Source organism: Hoplias malabaricus, chromosome 6 (assembly GCF_029633855.1).
Source record: "Hoplias malabaricus isolate fHopMal1 chromosome 6, fHopMal1.hap1, whole genome shotgun sequence".
In the NCBI taxonomy this organism is placed as follows: domain Eukaryota; kingdom Metazoa; phylum Chordata; class Actinopteri; order Characiformes; family Erythrinidae; genus Hoplias; species Hoplias malabaricus.
Genome location: NC_089805.1, coordinates 396,091 through 411,890, shown reverse-complemented (window position 1 = coordinate 411,890; position 15,800 = coordinate 396,091). Strand labels below are relative to the sequence as shown.

The window sequence follows — 15,800 nt, the reverse complement described above, 5'->3', positions numbered from 1 at the left end:
CAACAAAGGAGACACTTGTGCCCTGCGCAAATAACGTTTTTCCTCTTGCCGCATAGTTATGACACACCAAATCTTTTGACTTTAATATGAGAGCCTGTCTTGTCAGATTGAATACGTAGAAATGCGCCGATCCACGTTCAGGAGTTTTGGGCGTGGTCTAAGAGTGACGATCTCAGCAGCCTATAGGCAGATTGGAGACAGGAACGAGTAGACATAGAGTAGCCAATGGGAGTCTTCGGTGGTTTATAAAAAGTCGAGTGGAGGACTCGTTTGTCTTTCCACTGTTGGTGTAACCAGGAGAGCAGAGGAAAGAGGGTCGTCGGAATCGGCCTTTTGAAGGGACCCGATCTCTGAACAGAATTTGGAGCTATCATGGACACTATTATAAGTCGGCCCCGTAACAGGTACCGGTTGGATTCTAACTAACGCGTAGTTTACCACGAAGTGTTTTGTTGTTAAAGAAATGAGAACAATTCTAAATTTCAGACGTGTCTTTTGTACTCTTACTGGCAAAATATTACGAAAGAACCGGTTGGAAATGTACGGCAGAATGTTTTGGTCTCGCGCTGCGTAAGGCCTAGTTGAAATCCAAAGCTAAGTTTTGTAACTTCCATTTTCGTGTATTTTTTTCATAATGTTCTTACGAACTTGGTATCAGAACCAATAGATAACGTGTCATGATTAATTGTTCAAAGTAAGTTGAAGGAAGGTCCTATCCGTGTGCTCTGTTTTAGGAGTTTTCGTGCTCATGACTCGTTAGCTATCGCTAGCTAACCTTCCTTAGCGTTTGCTTTCTCGCTGTTATGCTAGGTTTTTAAACCAGAAGAGTTCTCCGCGGAAATAGCCGACAAAGGGCCTTAGTTGTCTGTTTCTAGTAGTGTTCGAGAACTGAGTGTAAGTCGAAAGTAGTAACCCGGGCTGTTAAACCGTTTGACTCTTTTAAAACTCGTATTGAAGCTTTATTTTGCAAGGACTTGATTATTTCTATAACATGTTTAGCCATACCAACTCAAATGGAGGGTTAACTTTTGCCATTTCTCAAACATTTGTTGTTTATTTGTGTTATTGCTGTCGATTGTTTTTTTTTTTTGGCGGGGTGAAAAATGTAACGGCATCCCGTTTGTCTCGCTACAATAAACTAACTTTGTTTTGTGTGTTTTGTACTTATAACTGTACTTTATTAAAAGGGGAAATTTAACTTATGTTCAATGTACAATAAATTTATACACACGCATGTAATGTTTTGATATAAAATCAATTGGACTTTTGTATTCTGATAAAAACATCAAGGACCTTGTGGTTGTCATATTATATACATACACTTTCAAAACAAAGTACTGTACGTTTTATGCTTAAATGTAAATATAGTACATGAAATTCATAACACAACCCATCAGATCAAACTGGCTTCTAGTAAGAAAGGTGCAGACCTAGGGTTAGTGGAAGCTGTTCCCCATTTTGTGCTGCAACTGTGCACTGCCCCTTTATGGAAGCGAAAAGATGTTTAAAACACATTTTAGGAAGTATGTGTGAAAATGTCAACAAGTCCTGGGTATGAGATTTGTTACTTTATGGATGTATTCAGTCAAGTTTTAGTTTGGTGTAGATTTGTAACTTTTTATGGTCATAGTGTGTTTAAAATTGAGAGGTTTTTAATTATTTAAACCTCTATCTAAATCTTGCCTCACCTGCAAGCCATTCATACAAAATAGTCATGCCATTTGGAAAACCTAGTTTTATTAGAATATTACCCAAGTTTCCCTTCAAGAAAGTTAAGTGCAAACTAAAGGCACACATTTATTTACAGTAGTTTACTGTTAACTGCTTATTCCAAGATGTAGGTTTCATAGACACTCTTATATAAATTTAATGTTATAACTTAAGAACAGTTAACAAAATACAAATGTGTTTAGTTTAATATTTGATTCATATTAATAAACTAAAATAACCATTTAAATGATTCAATCTTACATTTGCAGACCTATCGATGTGGAGGGAGTGTCCATAGAACAGTCCATTTCTGGCCCGGCCAAGCGCATCCGCAAGCCATCGTTGTTGTATGAGGGTTTTGAAGGTCCTGTGGTCCCCCAAGCTACCCTGTCTGGACCACCGAAACTCCCTACGTGGGATCCCAGCCGCCAGGGTCGGATTACCAATCAACTGCAGTTCCTCAAGAAATCAGTCATGAAGCCTCTCTGGAGGCATCACTATGCCTGGCCTTTCCATGAGCCTGTGGATGCTGTTAAGCTCAGCTTGCCTGTAAGACATGATCAAATTCTGATGAAAAAGCCCAGAACTTAATGCACAGCCCAATCATGAATAATTCGGCGATACTAGAACAGCAGTTAACTCATTAGTGGATATAAACAGTCATGTCAAAGCTCACTTGTATGCAGCTTTTTCAAAGTTATGCCTAGATTACACATTAACCCTGAAAAAGAAACAAGTTCTCTTAATGCAGATAGTAAATTACCTTTATCACACTGTTTTAAAACTGAAATGTGTTTGCATTAGCAATTTTAAGACACCACTTCAGCACACTGCACCCAAGTTCTTATCCTGTCTAGAGTGGCTAAAACATGCACAGATTTTATAAAATACATCCAAATAGAAGTGGTATAGTTTTCATATTTATTTAATAAACAATGCTGAGAAAAAACAAAATCTGATCTCATGCCGCATAAGTCCAAATCACTGGAACAAAATATTGGCACCCTCAGTGTAATATTAGCACCCACGTTGGAAACGATATAACCATCAATGGAGTTTTACTTCCCTCTTCTGGAATTTTGGACCAATATTTTTTGCCCGCTAAGCCAATGTTTCTCAGATTTGAGGTATGTTCCGCTAACTGCCAATTTGAGATCTATGTGGTTTAGGTCTGGACCAATTGCTGGCCACTTCAGTTTCAAATTAAAATGTTATTGCAACAATTTTCTGAAAGTGCAGTGGACATGAGTTTGGTTAGCATCTGTTTATTTGGTGTATTTATATTTTGTAATCTATGACCTTATGGTTTTTGTACTCTACGGTTGTTCTACATTGTAGGTCATGTTATTAGATGTTGCAGTTATATATTTCACAATAGGCCTAAATATCCATATGATATTACGTTGAGGAAATGCCACCTAACGTTAATTGATTAAATATCAGTATAGTATGATGTAATTGCTTGAACATGGCTACAGCCTTTAATTTTCACAGGAAGTCCAGGTTTTTCAATTTTATAGCAGCCTTTGATATGTTCATATTTGTTTTTTGAGGTGAACCAAACAGTACAGATGCTTTATGAGGAACATTAGTTCTTATCTTTTTCTGTGTGATTTCCCCCAGGATTACCATAGAATCATAAATCATCCAATGGATATGGGCACCATTAAGAAACGACTGGAAAACAATTACTACTGCAGTGCTACTGAGTGTCTAGAAGATTTCAACACCATGTTTACAAACTGCTACATCTATAATAAAGTAAGTTATATTTGTCCAGTTGAAAACTAAGGTAATGTTTTATTGTTAACCTAAAAAAAATGCAAATGTTGGTCCTTGTGTTTGATTATATATGGACAGCAATTCCAAATAACATTGAGAAATTAATGATTATTCTACAAAACCCATTCCCAGAAAAGTTGCCCCCCCCCCCCCCCCCCTAAAATGATCAGCTCATTTCGATATTAAATATAAACAAATATACTAAATAATGCCTACAACTGAGTGATATCACTTTTTTAAAGGAACATGATATAAGAAATTTACTGATGTGAATATTTACTGACCTGTTGTAGAAGATGGCATCTCTGACCTTGGTACAGCCAGTAATATCCTAAAATCTATAGAAGTACAGATGCACATGTATAGATTAAAGGTGTAAATTACTTTCCTATGAAGCAAGTGAGGAATAAGGATTATTTCGAAATTTCTGCAACTGGAATTTTTGCTGTATAAAAGAGCTGCTCAACAGTCTGTGTTCACTGTTGTCTGATTCTCTTCTTCATGATTCACTATATATTTTCAAGAAGAGACCAGCCTGGACTGCAGGCGTTCCAATCAAGCCCTAGTTCCTTATCTACAAAGCCTCTACAAAAAAAAATTGTAACTTATGCAAAAATAAGACCTTACATTGTCCTGCTAAAATATACTTAGTTTTCCTGGGGAACATGTCCCACTAACATATCAATATAAGCTACATCAGTTGTTCATTCCCATATAGACAGATCACAAATGCAGGTTTTTGAACTTCTTGTTGGTGACAGTCTGAACGATCTATTTCATCTTTAGCACATAGAATCTCACATCCGACTACAAAATGTTTCTCTGTTATTTGGGGCATCTCAAGTGATTTTGGGCCCAAAGACCTCATTAGCGTTTCTGTGCAAAACTAATATATGGCTACATCTTGCACGGAGAAACATTGTCTTTGGACTGACTCACAATTGGTGGATGCTACTTTTACATCTTGAAGACCTGTTATCACGTTGGGTGTTTTCACACATGAAAATCCAGATTCCAAGATCTGAACTATGGATTGTGTTTTTTTTAAATTTTATACATTTGATCTGGCAAGTTTGTTTCACATTAGAATTTAGTGAGAATACAGGACTATAACTGCATCCTAAGCGCTTCACATTTGTGGACTGCATCTCCCCCATATTAACAATGATGGGTTGCTGTGAACAGATACATTTTTTTTTTTCAATTTTACAACTTCTACGTATTTGTAGCTCAGATCAAGCTTATAATTTACGCAAGGCACAGTAACATATTGCTTACGCACATGTAGGGTCAGAACAATTGTCCCATGCTTAATACGTTGAAAGGCGAAAGTTTTTTCTCTCTTTCCTTGTATTTTCCTGTAGTGATATATTTAAAAAAAATTCTGTATATTAGATGTACTTTGTTGTCAAAATGTAAGCACAGCTTTTAGTTTGAAAAGGATCCAAGAATTTAAACTTGATTGCTGCCACAAGACATTTTGAACTCTTGAAATATTGCTAAATTTTAAAATACAGCTGATTGTTGACATGTTTATTAGACCAGATTGTACATTCAACAAGATTACTGACTTCTGTACTGTTTCTGCATTGGTTGCTGTACGTATTGTTGAGGTTCACATGTGCAGTATCACCACAGTTCTGTGTGATACACATGGCCAGTGTGAACCAGTGTGTCTGGTATGAAATTAGCTTAAGAAATGAAGAAGCACTGGGGAAAAAAAATACACACCAAATGTTCACTGCTAGTGTAATTTTTTACTTAAAGCAGTATGATTTGATTATGGTAAAGAGCTGACAGTTGTGATTTTACATGCTTCTACTTTCTGTCTCAACATTTTTCAATTTGTGGCAGGTATCAAATTCAAATTCTTAATATCATTCTCAGTGAAAACACTGAAAATGTTTTTGTTTTTAGCAGTGAAATAACAGTTATAATAACAGTTTTATGTTCTACTGCATTTTTAGAAAGTGTCCCAACTGTTCTGAAAATGAGGCTTGTACTTGGATTACACTGATTTTTGCAAACCCCATTTTTAAAAACGTGCGGGAATTTCACCTGTAAAACTGCTAATTTCTCAAATTATTTATATGTGTAATTATAAAGAAAATTTAAATAACTGAGTGCATGTCTTTTATGTCACTAAATGTGGTGTGTTTCGTTAATCATATTCTACATTTACTTATATTTACCAAATACTAACGGCTTTGAAACATTTTTTGGACTTTCTTTCAATTAAAAAGGCAAATTCCTGTGGAGTTGTTTTTGAGACATTTTATTTTGTAGTGCGAATTTGTCTGGAGTGTTTATTGTAAACCTTGCATTAATTCAGTTTTTCTGAAAACTGACTTTGTAAAATTCCTCTGTTTGTAATCGCTCCTGTACTGTTTATATAAAAAAAAACATTTAAATACATTTCAGTTAATGGGAGTTGTTTTCTAGCCCACAGATGATATAGTTTTAATGGCGCAGTCTCTGGAAAAGGCATTCCTACAGAAGGTATCACAGATGCCACAAGTCGAAGAGGAGCTAACTGCACCAGTGTCCCTGGTCCAGCATGGGAAACTTGGCAAAAGCTGCAAAACAATGTGCAAGTATAAATTCCATTATAACTCCAAACAACAACCTAAAATTTGAAGATAAAAAAAATAACAAAATGTTTGTTGCTTGTTTCTGTTTTCCAGTCACAGGTGGGGTAACAACAGCTCATCAGGTTCCTGCGGTGTCCTCGGTGGTTCAGTCGGCACAATCTCCTCTTATGCCAGATAGTCCAGACTCACTCTTTACTCCACCACAGACGCTGCTGACGAAGTGTCTACCCCACACTGTTCAGAGTGCTCCTGTGTTGTTGGGCCTACCCCCCACCCAGCCCACAGCAAAAGTAAGCTAAACAATAGTGCGTTGCCAGACTCTGTAGTCTGTTGCCCTTCACTATTTAACATGGCTAAGAAACACTTGTTATGGGGGGTGGGGGGAAAGGAAAATTGACAACCTATCACAGGCCTGCTCTTTTGCCATTCTGTATCCATGGGTTGCAGTCATGAGATTTTTGGGATTCCAGGCCGAGTCCCAAATGTCTCTTTAATAACCAATCAGTTGAATGCGATCAACAGGTTGATCTCCAAGACCATGAAAGTAGATCTAGAAATGTAAAAGATGCGTCTCGTTTAGTTACTACAAGTTTAACTAGTTAGTGAAAAACTACAGATACGGAATGATGCACAAGAACAAACTATGCCACAGTCAGGGTTTGTCTGCAAATTTTGACATGCGTATTCGTATACCTAACCAGTAGTGTTGCAACTCTGTACAGTTCCATAACGGGAAATATACCAATAGTTCATGTTTATAATAAGTTGCAACATGGGAGAGTCACACTATACCCTGGTGTTCTGTCGAGTTTTGCAACCATTGTTGAAATGTGCTACCAAGGTGTACTGTCATAAGCACAGTCGCCTAAATAACACAGTAGGTAGGATATTTCAATATGCTGAAAGAAGCATATCTGAAAATGTTCCCAGCAGTTATGAACAGGAGATATGCTCATCCCAAAGCCCCATATGAGGGGAAAGAGGGGAAAAAACACAAAACACTGCAACAAACAATTATTTTATATATATATAGTTTTAAAACACAAACGTCACACATTGTCAGTGTGTTTGGACTTAGCACTGCTAAATATTTCTCCATCAACTTGTTTCCATGCGTTGTGATTTTATCCCTTTTTGCCCTTTTATTTCAGAAAAAGGGAGTGAAGCGCAAAGCTGACACCACAACTCCCACAACCATGGCCATGCCTCTCACCATTGGCGTTGGGGGTATGAGCATAGGTATGGGCAGTGGACACAATTCCCCACTCACTCTCTCTGCCCTGGGGGTCAACCCGAGCCACGGCAGAAGTCTTGGTGGAGGGAAAGTGCCAGCACGCAGAGGAGGCAGTGGTCGGCCTATCAAGCCACCCAAAAAGGATTTACCCGACTCACAGCATCAACACCGGCAGGTGCAACGGGTGAAACTTAGTCAGCAGCTACGCTACTGTAATGGGATTCTGAAAGACCTTTTGTCAAAGAAGCATGCTGCGTATGCTTGGCCTTTCTACAAGCCGGTGGATGCATCATCATTAGGGCTGCATGACTACCATGATGTTGTCAAGAATCCAATGGATCTCAGTACAATAAAGGTGCCTAATATAGTTTTATCTGTGTATGTGTTTATAAATGCGGTACTGTATTTTATTACCCTTGGTTTAAATGTAATTCTTTTATTGCAGAGTAAAATGGATCAGCGGGAATACACAGGAGCATTGCAGTTTGCAGCTGATATACGACTCATGTTTTCCAACTGTTACAAGTACAATCCTCCTGACCATGATGTGGTGGCGATGGCTAGAAAGCTACAGGTACTATGCTTTTTTTTAAATATATTTTTGTATTTGAAGGGTGTCACATGTTTCGTTATAACAAGAAACAAAATAGAGTTTAAAAAAGAAAAGTTCTTTGGTAGAGACTTTGTTAAATAAAACTAAACGATCAGAACTGAATCTTCAACTTTTTTTTTGCCTATTTGAATCTCAGGATATATTTGAGTTCCGTTTTGCCAAAATGCCTGACGAGCCCCTGGATTCCATTCCACCTGTATCATGTGATGGACTGGGTGCTCACTCATCATTTTCATCCTCTTCATCTTCATCATCAGAAAGTGAATTGAGCAGTGGCAGTGAGAGCGCACTCAGTTCAGACAGCGAGGAAGAACGAGCACACCGTTTGGCCCAGCTTCAAGAGCAGGTTTGTAACACAAACGAATTTCAAGCACCTGCGACACTATACACACCAATTATAAAAACACATTGCTAGTAGAGGTCCATCCAAATAAGATTTAACCTGTCTTAGTATCTTAAGTGATTTTGTGGCACATGCACTACACTATTCTGAGAAAGCGTCCATGTGTTTCCACTGATTCATTTTTTGCTAAAATAGAGATGTTGGAATGTGACTTTCAGGATTTCATATTAGCCACTTGTGTTGGTAAGATGAGATGTTAACGTTTGATTATTTATTCAAAAATTTCAATGCATGGAGGTTGATTATTCTTGAGCAGAGGTGCAAAACATGGCCTGCAGGTTGGGTATTGCCTGCTTTATAATTTGGACTGACCTGTAAAAATATGAGCTAAACATGGGGAAAAAGAATATACAGTGTGGGCCATTTATATGGATACACCTTAATAGAATGGGAATGGTTGGTGATATTAACTTCCTGTTTGTGGCACGTTAGTATATGGGAGGGGGGAAACTTTTCAAGATGGGTGGTGACCATGGCGGTCATTTTGAAGTCTGCCATTTTGGATTCAACTTTTGTTTTTTCAATGGGAAGAGGGTCATGTGACACATCAAACTTATTGGAAATTTCTCAAGGAAAACAATGGTGAAACTACGGATACTGGAAGCCTGTGCTAGCATTTATCCTGTGGTGTTGCTATCAGTGTGTGAAGAGTGGGAGAAGAGGGTTGCATTGACAATCAACACAATGGGCAGCACTTTGAACACATTTTATAAGTGGTCAGAAACTTGTAAATAACTCATGAAAGAATAAAGTTACGTTAAAACCAAGCACATCATACAGAAAAGGTAAAGAAACTTGCCCTCGAAGTTGGAGGAAGCAACCATGGGAAGGACCCATCGTGATCTAGTCAAAAAAAAAAAGATAAACAATACAGCCTTGGAGTCAGTATAAATAATGGAAGGCTTTAGTTAAGGTCTGTGCTGAATCAATCTCATCAAATATCCATGAGCCTCCGCATGGTAATAACATGATGTGTAGACGTATGGAGTGTAGAAGATGCTGGGGAAAGTTGTCCCTTGGGTGTGGTAATTGATATTTCCCTCTCTGCCTTGACAGCTGAGAGCAGTGCATGAGCAGCTGGCTGCTCTCTCTTCAGATCCCATCATCAAGCCAAAGAAAAAGAAAGACAAAAAAGATAAGAAGAAAAAGAAAAAAACAGAGAAGAAGAAACCAGAGAAGCATAAACAAAGCAGGGCAATGTTGGATGAGGTGGTTGTCCGGGCCCCCAAAGCAGCAAAAATCGCAAAAGCATCAAAAAGCAGAAGTAGAAACAAGGCAGCAGCATCCTCCACGCAAGGCAAGAGAGCACCCTCCAAGAGCAAGTATGTATTTTATTTTATTTTTATATCAGGAACAAATTCTTTGGTCTAAAAATGCACCAATATAAAACGCTGTAGTTCCTTACCAGCAATAATGTATAGCTAGCACCTTGTTGTAGCTAATATACAGCTAAAAGTTAAATCAGATTAAACTGGCAAAGGCATATGTTCATTTTACAGTACCAAAAACAGCAGCACTTTTTTTAGCATAAATGTTTAAGTAGGGGTGGGCGATATGGCGAAAATACATTGTCACAATTTTGGTTTTGCAGGATCATGACCTTGATTTTATCACTGTTCTTTTTGATGCTGGTTTTTAACAGATGTTCTTACTTTGCAAGAGTTATGATGGTAAATATATAAAGATTTTCATAAAGATTTAGGAGTACGAGTAATTTAGTTATGCTTGCCTCTTAGGTCCTCAAAGAAGTCTCAAGCAGCCTCCTTTTCGTTGACCTTTCCTCCTCATTACATTTCCGAGGAAGAGGACGAGAGCAGCATTATTAGCTATGATGAGAAACGGCAGCTGAGCCTGGATATCAACAAGCTCCCTGGTGAGAAGCTTGGCAGAGTTGTGCACATCATTCAGTCTCGTGAGCCTTCGCTGCGTGACACCAACCCAGAGGAAATTGAAATTGACTTTGAGACACTTAAGCCATCCACACTGCGGGAACTAGAGCGCTATGTCATGACATGTCTACGCAAGAAGCCTCAGAAGCCATTTGGTAAGACCAGACCCTTTCTCACCCTCTTAACTTTGTTTTACCTGATTTAACAAATAATGAAATAATACAATACTTAGACATTCTTGTCCATTTTGAGTTCTCAGTTTCTTTGTGGTTTAGTCTTGAAAATACATTTTTACTCCCAAAGTACCTTGTAGCCCAATTGTGTTCCGTGCTTCTGAATCTGGACGAATGGTTTGCCCTGCTTAATTACCAACTGATTATTAATCTCTCAGCTGATCTCTGACACATTTAGTGAGGTAGATTGCTTAAAGGAAGACTATGTAGTGTTTCTACCTTAAAATGACAGCTTCTAAATGATTGTGATGTTCCACAGAGCTGTAATAGGGAGAATAGAGCCTCTGTGGCTGCTATGCCGGGTCCTCTGCTGGTTTACTAGACTAAGCAATTTCTAAAGCATTGGGCAGAGGTTTGAGGAAAAGGGATCAAGGAGGAAAAGGAGAATATGCGGCCATACAAAAGTAATACTGGACTGATTTTACACAGATACTTCAACTTGTGTCCTCATGTCTGTTTCAGCTCACTCTACTGTTGCCCTTTTTCAGGTGTTGCGGTTTTTGTGATAAGGTTTTTTGACATAAGTGTTATAATCAGTTTTTGAAAGTTAATGAGCAGTGAGCCAGTGTTTGTGGCTGCTAACTTTAGCTGGATTAGCTCACTTTTTTGAGTTGGTGATTTTGGTAATTTAGGTAAGAAGTGCTTTTCGCTGGTTGTTATGTGGATTAAATAACTAAAGCCGCACTTTTTGACAATGACCAGCCTTAACCCAAGTAGGGCTGGGGGGTATATTAAAATATAAGAATAGAACAGCGCGATATGGAGTAAGGCTATATCGATATTTTAAGTTTTTAAATTGTTTAATTGCTTCAAAAGGGCAGATTAAAACTTTTTACCCATGATACGAATTGCCCAGTCGCAATATCCTTGCACGAGAAGCACTGCCTTACATGTACATTTAAGTCAGACAGGCCCTTTCCAGCCTGCTAAAGCATTTTGGCCTTGTATTTACCTTGTTTTACTAGTCAGCAACGTAGTGGATGTGCTACAAACAGTGTACATAGTGTAAATTAGTGTCAGCAATGATTATAAATGGTACTGCAACTTCTATAGAAATTACTTTATTAGTAGTAGAGTACTATAAATGCTATCTATATAGGTAGATATCAGCATACATGGCTAGCTTATTGGGTAATGCTTAAATCTAAAAAGCTTTCTAAAGAAAACTTAATACTGCAGTAAAGTTAGCTTGCGATTAGCAATTCAGAATTCTGTTGGCTATAACTCTAGTGCTGTAATGTTGATACGTACACCTGCATATGTTAGTGTATTTGATTTAACTCTGCTTCAGAAAAGTTAAACACAATTCACAATTTAGGTTTAGCAAGAGTTTTTTTCAGTTTTTGGAGTAAACATTGGCAATGCATATAGCCTTAACACATCAGAGAATTAAAGGGGGATGAAGTGAACCCACCTGGTCTGTGAAACCTTTCTGTAAAAAAAAAAAATTTTTTTTTTGGTCCTTTTCCGATAAAATCAACACAGCATTCCAGAGTTAAAAACCCACTTCAGTCTTTTTAAATGTGCAAACACTGGTACAACACCGCCTGTCACTGAAGAAAATATTTTGGTTAGTACTCAACATGAATGATTGCTGGGACATGTATTGAGTGTTTTTGATGTGTGTTGCAGTATCAAATAAAGGTGTTGTGGCCAAGTCCCGTGAAGAGCTTGCTCTGGAGAAGAAAAGGGAGTTAGAACAGAGGCTACAGGATGTTTGTGGCCAGCTTAACTCATCGAAGAAGCCTTCCAAAACCAAAGGTAATGCCACTATAACAGAAAAAATGAGGAATGGTTTAGTATTCTGCAAATCTGTACAGATCAAGGATAAGTACATAGAATTTATTTTCTCTCTCTCTCTCTCTCTAGTGGAGAAATCCGTTGTGTCAGAATCTCAAACTCTGTCTTCTCGTCTCAGTGAAAGTAGTTCCAGCTCAGACTCTTCTTCATCCTCATCTTCAGACACCAGTGATTCTGAATCGGGTTAAGTACGAAAAGCAGGGGGCCAGACACAAACCCTAATGCACCCTCTCAGATGGAGCCACTGCTCTGGACTGAACGAGAGGCAGGTTTTGTCTTCTGTAATAAACGGCTACGTTCACACAGCAAGTTAAATAGCCCAAATCTATTTCTTCATATGTGACATGCATGAGTTGTTTGTGTGGTTGTGTGAACATCACATTAAATTTAACTTTCTAAAATCAGATTTGGGCCACATTCATGTGGTATTGAGATCCGATCTACATCCAATCGGTGGCAGTGCAACTCTGTCTGAACGTCCAGATCGGAATTCATGTGAATTTTACATCACTCTGGCTGTTGAGAATGACCTCTGGACTGCGGTCCAAAGCATTTTAATTTAATTTGATGTCTTTAGGACATGGAAACATTTTAATTTTGTAAAAATATTAGAAAGTGAGAATCTTGGTTCCTGTTTCTCATTTATGACAAACTGAAAACTAATTGAAATTTGTATTAGGTGTTTTTATTTATAAACCATAAGCTTATATTTTAGTAGTTTTATATTGTTCATTTTGGTATGAAGCTGCACAAATGTGGATCATGGAAATATTAATCTTTGGAGCCACTTTTTCCTGCTGTGAGAACGTAGTCATTATCTCTGTATGCATTGTTTGAAAAATTCAGAATCTTTGCTTCATTTATTCTGCTTCTCCAACTCTTTACCATGCACATGTGTGTGTTAAGATGTATACACAGATCAGCCATACATTTATAATAATATTTTATATTTTTTCTCCACTCAATGTCCAATTCATCAGCATCGCTTACCAATACGCTGCCTTTAAAGTTCTACCACATAGGATGATTCATCTGTTGCTCCTCAAATGTTGTTAGCCCACTTTCACTTCTTACTTCAATGATCAGGACCACCACGTGCACATTATTTTTGTGGTGGATGATTCTCAGCATTGCAGCTATACTGACATCATGGTGTTGTGATGATAAACTAGATGTGTTCACACTGTTTATTGGTAAAACTTACTGATGGAGAGTCAGACACAATAGCGCATCTGTTCCTGCAGTTTGTCACCTAGTCCATCAGTGATCTCAGGATGCTATTAGCTGGATATTTTAGTTTGGAAGCCTGCTCTTAGCCTGGTGGTGACATTAAGGTGTTTAACCCTTTGGATATTTTCTCAATTTTCTGGAATTCGCCTTTAAAGTACTTGTATTATAATATATTGCCCACATGATTTATATCAAAATGTTCAGAACCATCTCAGCTCTCTCATTAAGAGAGGCCCATGTGACCTAGAGCGTTTTATGAAGAGATAATCTGTCTATAACCCTGAAAAACCTAAATCTGATTTATATCTCTTTTGAAAACATCCCTTTACTCGTGTGGATGAATTGTGTTGGTGATTGAAATAGTTTTATCAGAGTCTTAAAAACAAGTGAATGCACCAGTTGGACACGGCGAGTGTCAGAGGAGGCATGTCTCAAGCTAGTTCATAGGCTGGTAACTCGATGTACAGTATCTTCTACAGTCTCAGTGTTTGAACTGTGTTTCTGCTCTGTGTTATCGCTAAGACACTAATAGAAACATCTGGAATGGTCGTATTTGACGCGTTCTTCGACCCCAGAGGGTTAAAATTCCAGCAGAAACTCTCTGTATCACTTCAGTGCTGTAAATTATGCACCAACCAGTTACAGGGCTGAGCAGCGTAACAGCAATACCATATTTAAAAATGTGGGCAGTATTAAAATAAGACAGGTATTTCAACATTTTTGTTGTCTGAACAAGGCCAGAGTTGATTCTTTTGTATTTAACAGGGCCACAGGCAGGGGGTGCTCTGGGTGCTCCCTGACTTTGCTGATGTCATGTTCTGAAAATGAGTCGAGAAAAACCAACACAAGCCCAGTAGCCCACAGCAATTGTGAGTTTAGGTAAAAGAGAAAAATAAGCTGAAAACAGGCAAAATACTTAGACACTTGGCTTGTGCTCACAGGTAAGCAGCCTTACCTCCTAAAAATGTGTGATTTCCTGAAATATCTGCTGCAGTGTGATAGCCCCCTTCCCCAGGACAGGTTAAAAGTACGAGAAATATGATATAGTCTGTATTTGTAGAACTACCAAGTATACCTATGATATTTGGAGCGGATATATGTGCACTATAGAAAATGATGATGTAGTGCTGATCAGTGTTTGTCTGTACACATGCACAAATATCTTTCTTTTATAAAGAAAAACTGAACATTGAATAATCCCATTTTGGGGAACAATTTCTTTTTTTTTTTTTTTTTCTTTTTTCTTTTTGAGCAATACAAATACAATTAAGCTGTTTTAATGTAGTGTGTGTACGTCGGAGCTATTGTAAGCTTTGATTTTATGTTTGTAAATGCTTATGGTTTGAGTTAAAAATTCCTATCAACTTTTGATTCTTGCTCAGGTAAAAATCGTGGTGCCCTTTCAGTCCACAGAAATATACAAATTCAAATATCATTCTACAAATCAATGCTGGCAGAGCTGAAATACTGCAGTGTAAATGCAAAGTAAACTAGAGGAAGCCTTTTGAGAGGCCTTTGCTTTTCACATCTTTAATTATACCTCTGTATTTTAGAAAATAATGACTGTTATTCTGCTATAGTAGAGAACTGGTACATTGTTTTATAGACCATGATAAAGTAACACAGGTTATTTTAAGTGTTCAACAACACTTTGCTTCTGTGTAATCTTTAATATATAACTGCATCTATTTTGTCTTTATGCCAGTATATTGAAATGGTTCAATCAAATTTCTTTCCACAAATGATGTACATATGTAAATGTTTTATATCTTTTCAACATGTAAACAACTTGGTTTACCTCTACTTCCCTCTGTTTTCTCACATTAAATCTTTCTCCTCCACCTCCATATGTTAATGTGACTTTTTGTTTGGTTAAGGAAATGCAATACTTCAAATGCAAAAGCATCACCTGAATTAGTGTGAGATGCTTTCTCTTGCTCTCTTTATAAACAGCACAAAAAGTAAGGAAATTTGTGTTTGGTAGATTATTTCTTTGTTGTAACAATGCTTCTTGGCAATAATTCTTATACTGTTGGAAAGCCTGTTAATTTCCACATTTGTGGGATGAGAAGTAGAGCTGAGTATGTTGGTTGCACCCATGAAAAATTTGACAAATGCTCTCTGCCAATGCCAGACAGCTAATTTTGTTGTTGCTATTGACACTGGTTTTGAGTTTCTGGTACCCCCAGGTAAGCATGGGCCCTGCTACAGTGGTCAGTAGGTGTCTGCTCCAAGAATCGTTATTTGGAGTGTGCCCTAGCACCATCTTCAAACTGAAGGCCAAGTTCCATATAATGGGGGATGTCAGAGCGAAT

The 15,800-nt window shown here is 37.9% G+C and overlaps 1 protein-coding gene across 1 annotated transcript; it reads left to right on the top strand.

The window, feature by feature from the left end:
- The first annotated feature begins 283 nt into the window (after positions 1–283).
- On the top strand, positions 284–15,365 carry brd2a (bromodomain containing 2a). Its single transcript, XM_066674067.1, has 12 exons — positions 284–404; positions 1,980–2,259; positions 3,334–3,471; positions 5,935–6,082; positions 6,177–6,373; positions 7,235–7,672; positions 7,763–7,891; positions 8,067–8,276; positions 9,390–9,655; positions 10,070–10,377; positions 12,088–12,216; positions 12,325–15,365. Exons 1-12 carry the CDS (start codon positions 373–375, stop codon positions 12,441–12,443), a joined length of 2,394 nt encoding a protein of 797 aa, XP_066530164.1. The 5' UTR covers positions 284–372; the 3' UTR covers positions 12,444–15,365.
- The last annotated feature ends 435 nt before the right edge of the window (positions 15,366–15,800 follow it).